Source organism: Silene latifolia, chromosome Y (assembly GCF_048544455.1).
Source record: "Silene latifolia isolate original U9 population chromosome Y, ASM4854445v1, whole genome shotgun sequence".
Classification (NCBI taxonomy): domain Eukaryota; kingdom Viridiplantae; phylum Streptophyta; class Magnoliopsida; order Caryophyllales; family Caryophyllaceae; genus Silene; species Silene latifolia.
Window position 1 is genome coordinate 344,069,438 of NC_133538.1, and position 18,976 is coordinate 344,088,413.

An 18,976-nucleotide genomic window follows, 5' to 3' on the forward strand; every position below is an offset into this window, starting at 1 on the left:
ATTTTATCTACTAAAGCTACACTTTTTTAAGTTAAAATTATAATTTTGTAGCTTACAATTACACTTTTGTCTTCTAGAATTAGACTATTTTTAGTTAAAATTACACTTATTTGTGATAAAATAACACTCTATTTTGTTTGAATTATAATTTTGTCTACTAAATTATACTTTCTTCTCGCCACAATTACACTTACTTACCGATGATGAAATAACACTATTTTTATTACAGATGCGGCCAGTTGAGGATGTTGCCGGGAAGTCTTCGGAAGGGACTATCGAGAGAAGAGAGGTAACTTGGTGACGTAGTACCGCAGGCAGAACGCCGACATTCCTATCCCGGTCCCGTAGGTCCCTCACAGTGATCTGAGCTACCATCCTTTTTTACTTCACTCGAGTGAGCCCTTACCATGCATGGATCACATCATTGAGAACCTTGGGTGTTCTCTTGATTGTGGGGCACCTAATCCTGATTTGTGCTTTGCGACGAGAAACCTAGCATTGATCGGGAGCTCCTAGTGCCAATGTTCAGTGACAGGAAATATGTGATTGACTATGCGTTCAATCAGTCGGACGCGTTTAACGAGTTGTAAGTGTATTATTCTTTACAAGAGGCTCTTAACATTGCTAATTATATATATATTTGTTGGCTAATTACATTTTTTTGTTGTAGGGAACGATTGGTCCAATTCAGCGAGTTTTATTTCATTACCCGGGAAGATATTGCAACTTTGAACCCTCGGGAGCAAATCATGACCAGTGTTATTGATGGTTGGTGCTTGCTACTCAACCACATCATGAAACCTTCGGACATATCCCGTTCTTTCTTTGGACTAAGTCACACTGTATGTTAAAATGTTACCTTTGTGTGTTAAAATTACACATTTGTCCGTTAGAATTATACTTTTTAAAGTTAAAAAGTTGGTTTTGTATGTTAAAATTGCACATTTGTCCGTTAAAATGATACTTTTTGCCGTTAGAATTACACTTTTGATTGTTTAAATTATACTTTTACCATCTCCCTTCTGAGTTTATTCTAACACTTTTTTTGGTTAAAGGTTCACTTTATTTTTATAAAATAGCTCTTTTAATTATCTGTTCACGCATTTAACACTTTTCTAATTACAGTGCCTCGCAAGGTATATTTGGGACGCTCAAAAGCTTGGGAAAATGTTGAACAAAGACGAAGACATTTATGGTGGCTGGGATGCCTGGGCTGAAACCTGTCGTGCACCATTCCAGCTTGATACGGACATGGTAGGTAACAAAACATGTAATCTTGTCTCATGGTTTTTAAGTTTTCCTTGTTCTGATCTTAGCGACACACGGTGCAGATCTTTCTCCCCGTTTTATCTGGCGACGGTGATCATTACAGCTGCGTGTGCATCAACTTTCTCACCGAGCAGATTGACTACCTCGACAACCGCAAGTACGATGACCCAATAGAAACGCTCCCTTACGGAGGGATATCGCGTATTTCCGTAAGTGTCCGATATCCAAAAGTCAACGAATTTTAGTGGGTCGTACTACGTTAACTCACTGACATATTTTCATGTCCAGGCAAATATAATGGGGAAGTATTTGGTGTCTAAAGGGCTGTCTAAAGGGGCAAAGGTCAGCGGGTTCAAGATTATCAACATTGAGTTCAGCTGGCAAGGTCAAGGGTATTCGAGAAATGACTGTGGTGTTTTCATGATGCTACATATGATGTTCTACCGCGGAAGCCCTTTTCAATGTGACCTCGGGAAAGAGGATGCTATGAGTTTGTACCGTGCTGAGATTGCTGCAACACTCGTCCTCTGTGACATTAACAGTATCAGAGAAGATATCCTGACGAGGGTTGGTTTTTTCAAAACGACTGCTGGACATCCGTTGACAAGAAAGTTGAATGCTGTTAAGAGGAAAACAGATGGTGACATAGGGCCGGAGTCCACAAAACGTGCTCGCGTAACTGAATTTGAAGAGCCCGTTATGGAGGTGACGCCTGTTGCCATGCGCATTCCATCTGGTAAAGCGCTATCCTCTGTTAAGAGCCATCCCCGTGGAAAGGGGGACGGGTTGGGCTGCTCTCTCGACTGTGGTAGAGGTGGTCTCAACACAAATGTGGTGTCGAAGCTGCTCCGGGGCAATCAAGCGTTAATCAAGGATATTAAAAACAGGAGGAAGCATGTTGCCGACTATTGCTTGTTAGATGACCACACTTATGATGAACGGTCTGTCAAGCTGGCTTAATTAACTACTTCTTTATTCAAGGATACTCAGATTATTTTTGACATTTATTTTACTTTAATTAACGACTTCTTTAATATTACGGAGTGCAGTGAACAGATGGTCTGGTACACCGTCACACAACGCCGGAGAAAAGACATTATGTCCTTGATGCCGAAAACCTTATGTCGTTAAATGTGATCGAGTCTTTGGTCGATTTTGATGAACCATTTGGAGAAGGAGGAATATGGCGACCAAATGAGGATGTCATTCTTTGGTATACGTCACATGGTAATTCCATTTATCATTGCATAATATTTATGTCCACTTCTATTACACCTTTGTTACTTAGAATGACACTTTTCTTAATTACAGTGTTTTAATGTGAATGTTTCACTTTAGTTCTTTTAATCCATAAAAGTGTCATTCTAACCGTGTGAAGTGTAATTTTAAGGGACAATAGTGTAATTTTGGGTGACAATGTAAACACATTAATCATGTTCACTATTGCCTTTTCAAGGATTTACTGTTGCGTATGCTCGGGACGTTTGAGCAACCAGGCACACAATCGACAAAGAACTATGACGACTGTACCAGATCTGGGACACCTTCATCGTCGACAGTGACCGCACCGTTAACTTGAAAACACACTTGCTATTTGTCCCGTTCTGCATTGACGACCATTTTGCATGCGTATGTATCAATCACAAATCAAATACAGTCGACTTGCTGGACGGGCAAAGGCATTCTGACTTGAAGAAGTCGCAGTTTGGCAAAGCAGCGCGTTTAATTGTAAGTTATTGTCGATCGCTTTCTTCCGAATGCTATCTTTTTTGTTCAATCAGTTTTTATAAGGTAATTATGTACATTTGCAGTCTAGCGCAGTGAGTGATTATTTAGAATCACGGGATAAGGAAAAGAAGAACACTAGGGCACGGGAAATTCCTAATTATGTGTTGCGCCAGATACCTTTCAGCGGGATGTCACCAACTCTCAACCAACCAGAGTCGGGTCTGTTCACCATGATGGCGATGCTCTTATACGAGGGTCTTCCTTTTCAGCATGAAGATCTCGAGAAGAAGAAATCACGGCGCTATTTGGTGATCCAGCTGGTAGCTACCCTCATTCTGGCAGACATGAACATTTTGCGCGAAGGTGTGCTCGAGAAGGTCAAAGCTTTTGTTATCACGAAGGACAAACTGTGGAAGGTATTACAACAGAAGCGTAGACAGCCCCGTGCCAATGTGAAAAAATAACAACCTTAATTTAGTAGTTCTGTTTTTGTGGGAATATTCCCTTGGCTATGTAAACACTTATTTCATACTTTGTATTATTTGCAGATGTTAGCAAACTTAATGTAGACAGTTAGTTTTTGTGTAAATAATCTTACGACATTCTATAAAAGAATGCCTTTTCATCTCAAGCAAGATGCAGCCACAACTGTCTTTCAATGTATCTACTTCAACAATATAGAGTAATATGTTAGTTAAATCAGTCAGAAGAAAGTGTGATTTGTAAATAAAAAAGTGTAATTCTAACCGTCGAAGTGTAATTCTAACGAGGCCATATCGTGATGATTTACCTTACATTACATAAAATATAAATGTAATTTTAAAAGGCAAAAGTGTCATTTTAGTAGTTTTATTTATGAAAAGATAGTAATGTTGTTTTACCTATCTGAAAGATGTTGCAATAATAACTATGTGTACTTTGAAGAACATAATTTGTCATAATAGTCAAGAGTGAAAATTTCAACGTTCTGAATTTGCACATTATAACTGTGTCGTCTAATAAAGAATACTTCATCAAAATACATTCTAATACCAACGGCGACCAGTTGTCTTCCTGGCAGTTTGATGTCTAAACACAATACGAAACATCATGTTGTACCTCGTATTTTGTGTAGACATCCCAAAAAATTGTACTACTTATTACGTCTTAAATTGATTATTCTAAGATGCCTTCTTCTTCTTCTTCTTCTTCTTCTTCTTCTTCTTCTTCTTCTTCGTCTTCTTCTCCTTCTTCTTCGTCTTCTCCATCTTCTTCTTCTTCCGACGAGGTTTCTGACGATTGCGAGACTGGCGGGTGCTCTGCGAATGGGTTAGGGCAGTTCCTTTTGTCATGGTTAGCTAATCGCTTGCAATTTTTACACATGCGTTTTGGCTTCCTTGCCAAAGCAACTGCTTTTTCCTTCTTCGACAACATTCTCTTTCCGCTCCCTTTGTTCTTGGATTTCTTGGGCGGCAAAATGGTTATCTCCTCACTAGGAGAACATCCAAGAATTTTCTCCAACTGTTGTCGTTTATTCAATGGTGATCCTAATGGTGAGAGTTTCTCCTTAAACTGTCTAATTAGACAAGAGAAGTTCTCGACATCATTCTTCAATTTGCCCATGAGCAACCCAACTATGTCGATGAATCTCCGACCACATTACTGACATCGCAATCTGTTTTCCATCTATTATATCAATGTTCTCAGTTGCTTCACCATTACAATCGAACATTTTAGACAACCTTGCATCTTTACACCATCTTTTAACAATACATTGTTCTGGAATAATCTTCACTCCGTTTGATGAGTAAATCCATATGACATGCCGGCAAATAATGCCTTTCCTCTCAAGCATTCTGCAGCTACAAGTGGCTTTCAGTGTATCTAGTTCAACATTATAAAGTAATATGTTAGTTAAATCGATCGGATGAAAGTGTTCTTTGTAATACACAAAAGTAGCATTTTAATCAATAAAAGTGTGATTGTAACGGATAAAAGTATAACTTTAATCAATTTGTAATTTTAACTACCCAAAGTGTAATACTAATCAATAAAAGTGTAATTTTAACGGATTAAAGTATAACTTTAGCAACCCAACGTATTATTTTAACAACCCAACGTATAATTCTAACAACCCTAGGTGTAAATCTAATCAACAAAAGTATAATTTTAACGGATAAAAGTATAATTTTAGTAAACAAATGCTACTGAGAATGATACCAGGCGTATGTGACCTCATAATTTCTCTCCCGCTTGCATCTCTTACAGTGGTCACTTCTAAAGAGCCACACTCAGTGAATCCTCTACTTTTACAAGTACCAATTGAGCACTTGGCCTCTTCTTTAAATTCCTCGAATACTTTATATTTGTTCACTTCCGCCCCGTGCACTTCAATAGCTAGATGCGTTGATATTTCAGGGAAAGCGTATCCATTACGAGTTGTCAATCTGTTTCGTGTGTGTCTTTCTTTGGTCCATCGTATTTGTCAAAACGCATCGTAAACTCAACTAATGTTCTGACTTACTCTCAAATCTCTTAAAAAAACTATTTTCGCTCTCTGATCTTTGGGTTGTCCTCATAACACCTCCCATATCTAGGTCCCTACAATGAGCCATAACCCACTGCCTCCTTTTAGCGTACATTTCTTGGAACCAGTCAATGTTATTAACATTGTGTTCCCTGCCAATTTCTTCCCATTTTGCATCGAACTCTGCCGGTTCAATGTCTTCATCCCATATTATGGCATTCAATTTCTTTAGAAACACTGAATAATCATCTCTCGCCATTCCATACTTGCTTGGAACCTTGTTCATGATATGCCACATACAATAGCGGTGGCGCGCTGTCTTGAACACCAATGGCACCGCTTTAAGAATACCAGCATCCTGATCGGTGATAATGTACTTAGGCTCTTTGCCACCCATCGCACCCAGAAAACGGGTGAACACCCATTTAAACGAGTCTGCATCTTCATGAGCAACAAGCGCTCCACAGAAAGTGACTGACCGTTTATGATTATCAACCCCGATGAAAGGTGTGAATGACATGTCATACTTATTGGTGGAATACGTCGGATCGAATGACACTGCATCCCCAAAAACTGAGTAGTTCCTTCTAGCGATCCCGTCGGCCCATATAGCTTTACTAAGGCTACCGTCAGAATCAACATCATAGTCAAAGAAGAACCCTGGTCTAGTAATGTGACCAATTCCTTAAAGTGGTCCACGAACATCGACCGTCCCGTTCATGAATGTAGCATTTCACATCCCTGTGAAAGTTCTTAAAAGAATTCAAACTAGCACCGATGTTTTCAAACCCATTAACATGTTCCTTCAGAATTTTGTAAGTCTTCGTAGCTCCTATCTTTTTGTTGATTAATGACAATCTTTTAGATGTACTGATTTTAATCATCAAAAACATAATTAAAACAGATACAAATATATCAGTTCAAAAAAAGAAAAGTGTTGTTTTAACAATAGAAAATGTAATTGTAGACTCAAAAAGTGTCATTTTAGATGACAAAAGTGTAATTCTAACAAAATAAAGTGAAATTATAACATAAACAAGTGTAATTTTAATCAAGAAAAGTGTAATTCCAATCAACTCGGCCTTGAATTATAAAGGATTATCATTTTGTGATAGTCTGTTATGTTGCATGACAACTTTTGAAACTCTCTATCTCTTGCTGATAGAGAAAACAGATACAAATGTATAAGTTCAAAAAAAAAAAGTGTTCTTTTAACAAGAAAAAATGTAATTGTAGACGCAAGAAGTGTCATTTTAGTTGACAAAAGTGTAATTCTAACAAATTAAAGTGAAATTATAACATAAACAAGTGTAATTTCAATCAAGACAAGTGTAATTTTAATTAACTCACCCTTGAATTATAAAGGATTATCATTTTGTGATAGTCTGTTATGTTGCATGCCAACTTTTGGAACTCTCTATCTCGGGCGATACGAGTTCATGGTTGTGCCCACTTTGTGGAATCTGTCAATTCGTAATTCCCCCTTCATCAAGAACAGCCTAATCCTCGCTTTGCAACCAACACACCTGACTTTGTGTCTCCTACCTGAGTCCTGCCCGCCACTACACTCCAATTGTCCCTTCTGTTTGAACCCCTCCCGGTTGCAAACCAACAGTTTAGATTTGATCTCCCCTCCACGCCATCTCTTAGTCGTGTACTTACGCACATCAAAACCACAAGCAACAGCATAAATTCTATAAAATGTCACTTGCTTCCTCTATTTCAGGAATTCGACCAACATAGGGGTGAACTTAGCTTCAACATCTTTGCAAAATTCTTCTTCGTTCGGCTTTTGTTTTCCATTGTGCTCAATATTATCTGAAAGTAGCGTAATAATTATCAATTGTTTTCATAACAACTTAAAGTAACCCATATATTTGTTCAAATTATATATTTCTTAAAATTACACTTTTCGTAGTTATAATTACACTTTTGCCTGTTAGAATTATACTTTCTACTATTACAATTATAGTTTATAAACTTGCAGCTTTTTTGTTACAATCAACCCTTTGGTTGTTAAAATTACACTTTTCTGTGTTACAATTATACTTGTTTCTATTAGAATTACAGTTTGAAAACTTACAGAAATTGTCTTTTGCAATCACACTTTTGCCTGTTAAAATTACAGTCCAATCTATTAGAATTATGCTTTTTATTATTACAATTACAGTTTCAAAACTTGCTTTTCTGTTACAATAAACCATTTGGTTGTTATAATTACACTTTTGTATGTTACAATTATACTTGTAATTATTACAATTACAGTTTGAAAACTGACATATTTTGTCTCTTACAATAACACTTTTACCTGTTAAAATTATACTTTTATCAGATATAATTACAGTTTTATAAGTTATACTTACGATATTGACAATTTCAATTTAAGATACAAATATTACACTTTTGAAATTCAATTCTACCATAATAATTACAATAATACTTTGGTGGCTTACATTCACACCTTTTGCAGTTAAAATTATAATTTCATCGAATTCACTGTTATAAATTTCAAGCCTGACACTATGATGTTGAACTTATTATTCACATAGTTTAACTTCCATCATGGAGAAGTTTAACTTATTATTCACAGAGTTGATATTGAACTCCATAATGATGGAGTTCATGATAAAACAGTGGATTTACAGATTTTACATAATAAAAAACAAGCTTCAAAAATAACCTAAAATACACTTCCTCATCATATTTAAAGAACTGTTAATATCTAACCTAATGTTTTCATAACAATATGATATATAAACTAACATGAAGAAAATAAAAAAAAACAATCCAATAATTACCATGGCCAAATGGAACCATTTGCAAATCCGTCATTTTTACGTTGGACGTTGGTCTTGTTGTTTGTTTCTAAACTTCGAGGATAATAATGGAAGATGCTCAAGGATAATAATGGAAGATGATCAAGGAAGCTGATAAAGGAAGATGGGAAATGAAGAAAGTAGGATTTGCTCTCAATTTTCGCGATCGATGAGTTTTTTTCAAATTGTGTTTTGGTGGAGTATGTCTAAGAAATGTGTTGAGGAAGGTTGTTGAGTGATTATGCATGTGTTTGTGTGTGCACAGTGGGTAATAGCAAATTGTACTGACACAGCCCTTCTCTCTCCTGCTCACCCTATTTCCTTTTTTTTTTTCACGCCTATAATGGGCTTAAAGTAGGCAAATCTCCACTCTCCATTCTTCTAATCCAAGGGCCCTAATAAAAACTTAGGGACTCAAAAGATATTAAGGACTTAGAAGAACTTATCACTATATATATATATATATATATATATATATAGATTCGGGATCCTATGAGAACCATCAAGATAATGAGAACTGTGAGAACTTTTTTAAGGGCTGAGATTAAACATATTTTAATAATCCAACCCGTCTCACCCTCAACTTTTAAAACATTATCACGCTTTTGCTATTTTTCTTTTTATTCGACTTTCTCTCTCCTCCATTATCACACTTTCTCTTCTGCGTTAACTTTTGTTCATTCTTTCTTCTTCGTTCTCGTTGATTTCGAGAGCCATTACTGCGATTTCGACCAAAATACTTCATAAATCCGACTTCAATTTTGCTTCTTCTCCGTTCTTGCTGATTTCATCATCGATTTTTCTGTACTCGAGCAGATTACAATTTAGGTAATTCTTCAATTCCCCCAATTTCTTTGTTTATTCATCTGTTTTAATGATTTTATGATTCAAGTTCGTTGATTAAGGGTGTATTCCTGTTTTGTACTTCTTTCGATCGTTTTCGTTCATTTCAATTGTTGTTCAATTCAAGTTACAAGTATTTATCGCTATTTTTACCGGTTTTATCAAATGGAACAATATAAATGAGGCGGATCTCGTATTAGCTAGTAAAGATTGTAATCAGATGCTTCTTGAGTAGAGTTGGCACTTTCTAGTATCTTTAATTGATGTCATTCTACTTTAATTAAGTTAATTGATGTCATTCTACTTTAATTAAGTTCATACCAGAAATAATTTTCGCTCTCTTTAGGGTTGAGCCGCGAGGGAGAGAAAAAAAGGGCTGCCCATATATCATAATCTTGGTTTTGTGGGTGTAATGCTGACATGATCCTGCTACTCCTGGGCTGTTATCGTATTAGTTGATTTAACATTTGAGATGCTATATCAAAATGACATCAAAAAAATTTCTGATGCGAGCTGTGTGAAGAAACTTGGGATTATATATTGTTTACATTTTGTGGTGATACACTGATACTACATTTTGAGCTCCATACCTTGTTTATTTTTGTTTCCCTTGAATTTTTAATGCCACTCTCTTTTAATGAGACTAATAAGAGGCAGAGAAGACTTGTTTACTGATCCCTCACTCTTTTTTCAGATTCTGCAGCTGCTTCCTTGATATTATAGGAATTTCTGCACCTCACGTATTTGTAAATTTATTCAATTATGTCGATTTCCCTGAAAGATCTTGATGCAGCATTCCAGGGATCTGGACAAAAGGCGTATCCTTTTACCTTACTGATATAACATACTAATATCTACTTGAGTTCTGAAGTCTAATGATTGCCTATCCAACCTGATTGATTATTTAAAGTGAACCTTATAATTTATGATGACAGACATATCTTTTATTTTCATGAAATATTATTCTATGTGTATGAAATAAAGTTCTATGTGCATGAAATAAGGTTATGTGTGCATGAAATAAGTGTTAAATGGGCATGAAATAAAATTATATGTGCATGAAATAAGGTTCTATATGCATGAAATAAGGTTCTCTGTGCATTTAAAATTTCTCTAGTTGGATCAGTTGGTTATATTATGATACTAATTACTATTGATTAAGGGCGTTAATTTTATATGGGCATGAAATAAGGTTCTATGTGTATGAAATAAAGTTCTATGTGCATGAAATAAGGTTATGTGTGCATGAAATAAGTGTTAAATGGGCATGAAATAAAATTATATGTGCATGAAATAAGGTTCTATATGCATGAAATAAGGTTCTATGTGCATTTAAAATTTCTCCAGTTGGATCAGTTGGTTATATTATGATACTAATTACTATTGATTAAGGGCGTTAATTTTATATGGGCATGAAATAAGGTTCTATGTGCATGAAATAAGGTTTTATGTGCATGAAATAAGTGTTAAATGAGAATGAAATAATGTTCTATGTGCATGAGATGAGATTCTATGTGCATTAAAAAGTTCTTCAGTTGCATCAGTTGGTTATATTATGATACTAATTACTGTTGATTAAGGACGTACATTAATTTTATATGGGCATGAAATAAGAGTATATGTGCATGAAATAAGGTTATATGTGCATCAAAAAGTTCTCCAGTTGCATTAAGGACATTAATTTCATGTTTTGATTTTCTCTTTGGAGCAATTGTGTTATTTATAGCCCTCATTTCATCTTTGTTTAGCATGTCTTAAAGGCTATTAGCTCAATGGTAGAGCGATGTGCTAATTCTGCACAAAGATATGGGTTCGAATCCCATATAGCCTATTAAACAACAAATTCCATGATTGCATCTTGTCGAGATGCAAGCGGTACAGTCCAGCTAAGATTAGGCATGCCATAATCATACATTCCTACTTGGGCAAAGACGAGCATATATGCCATAATTAGACCTTGACCTTGTGCGTGGAGCAAGAACGCCAATGAGGGAATGTAATAGCTTTGTAGTGATCAAAAGTTCAAAGACTAATTTATGCATAAATACTATGACCATACATTCTGTGTTTTTACACTGGTATTTCCTAGCCAATGTGGGAGTTGAACCCACATCTTGTGCATTGCACAATGCTCTGCCATTTGAGCTAATTGGCTTTCGAAATAATTAAAATGTAAGTATTCGATATGTAGAAACGGTAATGACTATATCAATGATATTATAAACTGGTAAACTCGTTCACCTACGTGTCTAGGAAAGCAATACTTACCTAATTCTTGTACAAGACCCTCCTTCAAGACAATGTCTGGAACAACTTTATTCCTCAGAGCATCAATCTAATGGAGCCTCTTACAAGCTTCCAAGCAGACAAAGTGCTTCAGCAATTTTTGCTTGACAATTTTACTATCACCTTTGATAGAAACTGATGAAATGGGACAACTATTGGGAAATTAAGTACAAGTCTCCAAAACCTCGTCAAAAACACAACGGAGAGATGGCTTAAAATATCTGAGCAACACAAAAATGTCATTTGTCAACATGAATGATGCAAAAAGAGACAGCTAAAATTTCAAGTATCAACAATAATATATATTCACACTATAAGCATACCAAACTGAAGCAAGGGAGCTGTGAGCAGTAAAGCAAGGGAGCTGTGAGCAGTAGAAGTATATCAGACTAACACTAGAACTCAAAGTCACAATTGCGCTTGTGCTAGGAACACGATAGAAAATTTCATCAAACACATCAAGCTCAGCAGGCTGGCAGGGTAGTGAGGCATGGCTCAAAGATTTCTTCCGCATTACTTCAACACTAGAAAGATAGTTTTGCACCCGCGAGAGTTCAGAAGCCTCTCATCTGTCAAAACCATGGATATCAGTAAATTATAAAGCATCTAACTGGATTCTTCTCTTTATCAAATACTGCTAATCTCATGAATTGCTACTCCCATTATTCATTTTCAAACATGTTTGAAAATTGCATTCACAGAAAAGAAATAGCATTTTACCTTTTCACCATCAAAACAAAATCTGAGTTATGCATCCTAGCACGACCTCTTGACTGAATAAAACTGCAAACGTTATAAGATGGATCAAAACGAACAACCAAATTGCAGCTTTGAACATCTAAACCATCTTCAAAAATAGAGGTAGCAACTAAAATATGTACTTGAAATCAGATATAGAGTATCAAGTCACATCATCACATGTCGTAGCTGATATCTATCTCGATTTTCTATATATAAAGTAAGGCAGCAAATAAACCTACTGTGCCATTTTGGGGCTTAGAAGAGCACATATAGGTATCCGAGTCATCTGACCAAATACTCCTACAATGTAGCCGCACCTGTTAAAATTGTATTCCCTGCTACATTTTTGAAGGTTTCAGCAAATAAGTTTCATTATTGGGTCATTTGAGGTATTAATGCTGCAATTACAGGAGAAATTAGCTGATAATGAGATTATGTTCATCATATCTAGAGTTTCTTTCCCAATTGTACTTGAATTCCCAAACAAAATCAGCTGAAGAACCCCAAAAAAGCCTTATTTAATTGAGCCATTTTTGAGCTCAGGATTCGATATTCCGATAACAAATAAGATGCTTCCGTTATACACTAAAATGATTCAGTCATAACACCAAAATTCACAAACTAATCTGGCGACTACGAATTGTCATTATATAAATTGATGAATATAAAAGCTAATTATCATCAATGAAAAAGAAATACAAAATAAATGATGAATATAAACCACAATTTCGACTAATCTAACTAATTTAATTGACGAATCGTAAAATTTAAAACATAAAAAATATAAACCCTAATTTCACAAAAATAAAATCAATTTCAAGTCTTTACCTAGTTGAATCCACAGCGTCCATTGATGAATAAAGCATGACGAGGTTACATTCACAAAGTCTGAACTGTGATCGAAGTGAGATTGTGATAGAAAGAGTGATTTTGCGAGATTGATTATCGAACAGACGAAAGAGAAAGTTCAGCGAGCTTCAAAGAGAGAAAAAAAAACAAAGAGATACTGAAGAATGTAAAATACGGGGGTTAAAGGGTGAGGGGTGCGGAGAGTTAAGTTTATTTAATCTCAGCCCTTCATTAATTTAATTTGAGATCTAACGGCTATAAGTGGTTCTCATGGTTCTCATTATGTTAGAGGTTCTCACAGGATCCCGACCCTATATATATATATATATATATATATATATATATATATATATATATATATATATATATATATATATATCATATAGAATTGCATTTAGTTAGAGCATGTATTCATTCATATCATTGCATTTATTCAAAAATCCAAAAAAACATGTACTTTCTTTTTCATTCCTACTCCTACATTTACATTGAGGACAATGTCCAAAATAAAGTGGGGGATGAGAATTTATATTCCAAAAATGCATAAAAATTACGAAATTTTGAAAAATACAAAAACATGTTCATTCCTTTACCGTTTAAAATTATATTTCTTGTATATATTGTGTTTGTCCATCCTTTTTCACATTGATCAACTATGCCACATCCGAGACATGAGGATATTGAAGACCGCATGGTATGATCTTTCCAATCTCCTTTTTTCTCTTTATGTTAATGACTATGTGGCTTTATTTTCATTGATGCGGTATAAACAATGTGATTATAGGATTGCATTTAGATTATTTGGCATACTAGTTGGTAGAAGCATATGCATTAGGTTGTATAAATGATAGTTGCATCATGGCATATAGTTGTATTTAGGAAAATTTTGTGAAAGCATCTATTTGGGAAACTTGACAAGTGTATATAGGCCCTTGTAGATACTTTTTCTTCTTGAGACTTTGCTTGTTAGAATACTTGTAAAATACTCTAGGATGTGTCATGGTAGTATCCTTTGACCCATGGATCAAGGCCTAGTCAAGAGTACCTTGTGGTGTCATAACTCCTTGGCTACCGTTTATTCCAAGGTGACCCTTGAAACCATGCAACCATCATCCATATTCTACCACATTTTGTCAACAAAAGGGAATGGGAACAAAAATTGTTCAAAATTTGAGTTCAAGAATTGAAATGAAAGTAAAAAAGTTTGCAATTGCATCAAAAGAAAAGAGGAGTAAACAAATAAAAACTCCTATGCTTCAAATATAAGGCACCCTCATTACTAATTGGGGTGACTTTGAAAATGTTCAAAAGAAAGTGCTAATGTTGAAAGTTGTCAAGTATTGAAATGCCAAACATCAAAAGAAATGGCAAAAAGAAAATGTTCTCAAAATGTCAAATGCCACAAGAAAGTGGGGGGGAAAACCACAACAAAAGCAAACTCCCATATGAAACCCAAATAAAAATGATCCCTTTTCCATCATATCCACTTTTGTTCATGGTAGAGAGGGGACGACCCTTCTTTTTGTCTAGGCAAGAAGGGGAATTCCGCGATCCTCCAGTGTTTCTAACACTATAGGGAGTCTACTCTTGAAGAAAGCATTTAACGATTGAGGACAAAGGTACCCTAGCTTGACACAACTTGGAGGTGATTTATTGGTATCCTTCTAGGCTTAGTAGTTTGAAGAAACCGTATCTATGATGGAATGTGTACCCTTAGATTTTTTCCCTTATAGATAATTTCCGCCACGTAGATGAGGAAAGTGGCTATTAATTTTTGTAGATGCATCCATTACTTGTTTTGTGTGCTTTAATGCTTGGATGTATCGCCATTTTGGCAAGCCCCACCTTACCTTGAAAGAAGGCATCCTACCTCATGGTTATCTTGTTGTGAGTTGAAGGGCGGAGTGAGACCCGCTAATTGTCTCACATCGGTTATATTATTAGGATAGTTTAAATAAAGGTCTAGTTCTAGTCACCTCTTTACTTGGGACGAGTAAAGGTTCGGTTTGAGGATGTTTGATGCGACTTATATTTACGCACATTTAATCCCCTTATTGAACCTATTTTGCATACTATTATAACATACCATAGCCATTTTGTCCGTCAAATGCTTCCTATTTTGCTTTCCTAGTATATTTCGTATGTTTTGTAGGAAAGAAGACAATTTGGCGGAATTTCCGTCTCTTATGCATACTTGGAAACGTTTTGACGACATTGGGTGAACGAGTATGGAAGAAGAGGCAAGAACAAAGATCAACAACAAAAGAATAAGAATCATGTGAAAGGAGGAAAAGCAAGAAGCATTCTGAAGGACAATCCGAGCGTCATAGCAAGAAGACGCTCGTCGCCCCCTCATAGAATCCGAGCGTCCCGATCAATGATCCGCTCGTCTCCCCTGCCCAGAATCCGAGCGTCTCCCTCCTTGATACGAGCGGATAGTAACACCTTCAGCACGATATGCTAATCTCCTTGAGGATACTTGCATTTCCCTACTTTAGAACTTAGCTTGTTAATTACTAATTTATCCTTACTTAACCTAATGATGCACCACTATATATACCCCATTTGTAATAACCAAGAAGAGACACACATTAGATAGTAGAAAGCTCTCTTAGCTAGAAATAAATCCTCTTAGGCTAGATTAGGAGTAGATTAGAATAGATTAATCTCAATCGTTCCACAAAATTACACATTAATCTTTCCTTAAATCATTGTTCAAGTTTATTATTGGGTAATTGGAGATTATTGGGTTATTATTAGAGAATTTACAACTCTTCATCAATCAATCAAATTCTCTTCTTTTATTCTTTGCTTTATTATTTGGAATCATCTACATAGGTATAACTCTCTTTTACCCATGTTTAATCATTATTAATCACATCATTTATTCATCATGTTTTGCTTTATGATTGACAACCTTATTAGCATGTTGAACTTGATAATGAGTGAGTAGTTTCCTTAGCTAGGGTTAATGGGTAATTAGGGGAAACAAACATGGGGAATTATTCATGCTTAATCTAATATGTTTTCAAAATTAAATTGCTTGCTTGTTGTGATGTCAACCTATGCACATGATATGTTTGATGAAATACTACGCCTATGAATCCTTGCATTTTTACCCATCTCTTATCTACTCAACTTGACTTGTAAGACATAAACCAACTCGAGTCTTGTTAGACCATACATAGTAGTGATTAGGAGAAACGTAAGTCAACTTGTAGGTGTTGTAAAATCTAATCGATTCGGCTCCGGGACCTAACTCTTCCTAAGAACCATAAGACATAAACCAACTCGGTTCCTCTACAACATTAATTGCTTGCAACTTTGTAAACATGTTTGTATGATCAACACCATGAATCCCCTATGACCCCATGATATCCTAGTACCCTTTATTACTTGTTTATACTCTTATTTCATTTATTGCTTGCATTAGTTTAGAACATAACTACAAATCCAAATTAATTGTGACACTAGCACAAATTGAGATAGATAGACTTAGAACCCAAAGCACACCGTCCCATGGATCGAACTCGACTTAACCACTAACTAGTTTCTTGTTGAGAATATAAATGTGTTTGATTGGGAGACCCGACGACAATCTCGCCCACATCATAAGGCCGTCATGAAAAAGGGGATAGCCTCTCAAGTCACCAAGGAGGTCGACATCGAAATGTGGGGAATCCAAGCTGTTAATGTCCTAACCAATGAACCATCACCATTTGATTGTGATCCATTCTCAAACCTCACGATCAACCGCATCTTGATGCGCCCGGGATACTTCTCGGGCATGCCTCTTAACCCGCTAAAAAGAACCTTGACTCCCCTGAAACAGGCCAAGCTCCCCAACATCCCTTTCGGACTAGGCTACGAGCCGACCGATGAAGACATTCGGGAAATGGGTCTCCTTGTAAGGAAGCACAAAAAGTAAGGGGTTATCCTCGCCCTTACCACTTGACCCTTAACGGTGTAGATACGTCATTTCTACACCTCCCGCCAACCACCCAGTGATGATTGGGCGGCATGTCTGATACACGGAATGATTTATGACAGACAGTAAGTTCATCGTCAAATGATAGCTCAAACACTCGAGTCAACCCCTGGGTCGTCATCTACGCGCCGATACGGTCGTTTTGACAGTATTAGAGTTCATTTGGAGTCCGGCTCAAAAACCGTTTCATTTTCTAAAAACCGTTTAAATACCGAGTCGGAATATTACGGAATGTTCTAGAATTCTCTGGATATGTATTCCTAATTAAAGTTAAATATTTTAAGTAAATATCTATCGTAAGATTGTGTTTCATGGAATAAGGAAGTGTAAATGTACCGAAATTCCATAATAAAACGCGGATTTCTTTCTTGTAAAGGAGGAAACTTCTGGGGAAACGACGCAGCAACTGCTGCGCCTCTTCGAAGGATCGCAGTATTTGCTGCGCCTCTTCTCAAGCCCTCTTTTCGCCTTTTTCAGAGCATTTCCGAGATTTGTTTCCAAATCTGTGTCATTCCTAAACTCTTCCATATGTTTAGTATAAATAGAGGCCTCCGGCCTCCATTTTTGAAACGCGAGTGTTCCGTCCCTTCTTTCTCTCTCTTTGCATTCTAGACTGCGTTATTGCCTTTCGACGCCTACGTGCTTGATCAATTGACCACGTAAGCTCAGATCATTCCGAGTCCCAGTCACGTTGCATAGACCAACCAATTTGACCAACTCCACCTTTTAATCAATCTAATCAATCTACTAAATCCTCTAACGAGGGCACTTTCCACGCATATTCGAGTCGAGCAATCACTAAAACGATAAATTTAGTCAATCTCGTTTCGTCAAACATGTAAGTTTGAGGGTGTAAATCCCGTTTTATTATTATACTTTTATTTTGTATCAATTAATGTAAATCTATATCAAGAGCACGTTCGAAATTCGATTTAAAATCCACCTTTTAAAACCATTTTTTACGAAACAGCAAAGGTTAGACGTCGAGAAGAAACGCAGCAGCAGCAGCGCCTTCGGGAAGGATCGCAGCCTTGATGCGCCTCTTCTTGAGGCTGCTTACCGCTCGTGCTCATCTTCTTCTTCCTCGACTTCCGGCAAGTTTCCTCTTTTCTTATTCTTTCATTTTTCCTTCGTTCTTTTTCTTGTTTCAGTATATAAATCATATTTTAACAATTCCCTTTTTACTAAAATGCTTAATTCGTCCTTAATCCCGAGTAATTCAATACTTGCGGGTTTTCGCCGTTTTAATTCAAATCGATTCTTCGGGGTTTCAACTTGTTCATGTCGAGGTTCTGGGAATCCTAATATGATACATAAGTTTTCTTCCGGATCTTATTTGTCCAGTTTCGTCTTAATCTAACCTCAAGTTTCGCCTTTTTGTATTTCCGACACGAGTTAATCATAATCATGTAAACTGCTGTAGTTTCTCGTTTTAATTCGTTTTATGACTTGTCCAGATACATATAATCAATTAAGACACTACAATTTGAGTCCAATATCGATAATCTATCTTAAATCTACCAACGAACGATAACGGTGTTGCGATTCTGACTTCACAGCCAGAACCCAGTTCGAGAACAGACGCATAAAGTGGTGCGCCTCTTCCACAGGACACAGCAGATGATGCGCCTGTTCTGGGTTGGTTTCTGCCTCTGAACCCTTTATCGCTTTGACGTAGCTCCTAATTACGGTTTAAATCAACTATTATTCGTATTATCACCTCTAATCTGATGTATTTTCATATTTTTAATTCTAATTTTATTTTTGTTTTTATTTCTTCTTCGAAATCTCGTCTTTGAGCGTGCTTTTGACGTAGATCAAATAAAGCTTGTAGTTTTAGTTATTGTAATTATTTTTATCATTATTATTATGTATGAGTTATTATATGGCATTCACATATATTGAATCTAACATTTACTTCAACCAAATTGTTTGCTAAAATACGTGTTT

At 36.2% G+C, this 18,976-nt stretch overlaps 1 protein-coding gene across 1 annotated transcript; it reads left to right on the forward strand.

Annotated features, from left to right (window-relative positions):
* The first annotated feature begins 229 nt into the window (after positions 1 to 229).
* Positions 230 to 3,628, forward strand: LOC141633573 (uncharacterized). Its single transcript, XM_074446018.1, has 8 exons — positions 230 to 586; positions 671 to 842; positions 1,126 to 1,254; positions 1,332 to 1,478; positions 1,558 to 2,210; positions 2,319 to 2,496; positions 2,726 to 2,997; positions 3,081 to 3,628. The coding sequence occupies exons 1-6, from the start codon at positions 522 to 524 to the stop codon at positions 2,398 to 2,400; spliced, it is 1,248 nt and encodes a 415-aa protein (XP_074302119.1). The 5' UTR covers positions 230 to 521; the 3' UTR covers positions 2,401 to 2,496; positions 2,726 to 2,997; positions 3,081 to 3,628.
* Positions 3,629 to 18,976: the final 15,348 nt, after the last annotated feature.

Coding starts and splice junctions, on each gene's coding strand:
- LOC141633573 (XM_074446018.1), top strand. CDS start 522: ATGTTCAGTGACAGGAAATATGTGATTGACTATGCGTTCAATCAGTCG. Junction 843..1,125: donor TCTTTGGACTAAGTCACACT/GTATGTTAAAAT, acceptor TTCTAATTACAG/TGCCTCGCAAGGTATATTTG. Junction 2,211..2,318: donor GACCACACTTATGATGAACG/GTCTGTCAAGCT, acceptor TACGGAGTGCAG/TGAACAGATGGTCTGGTACA.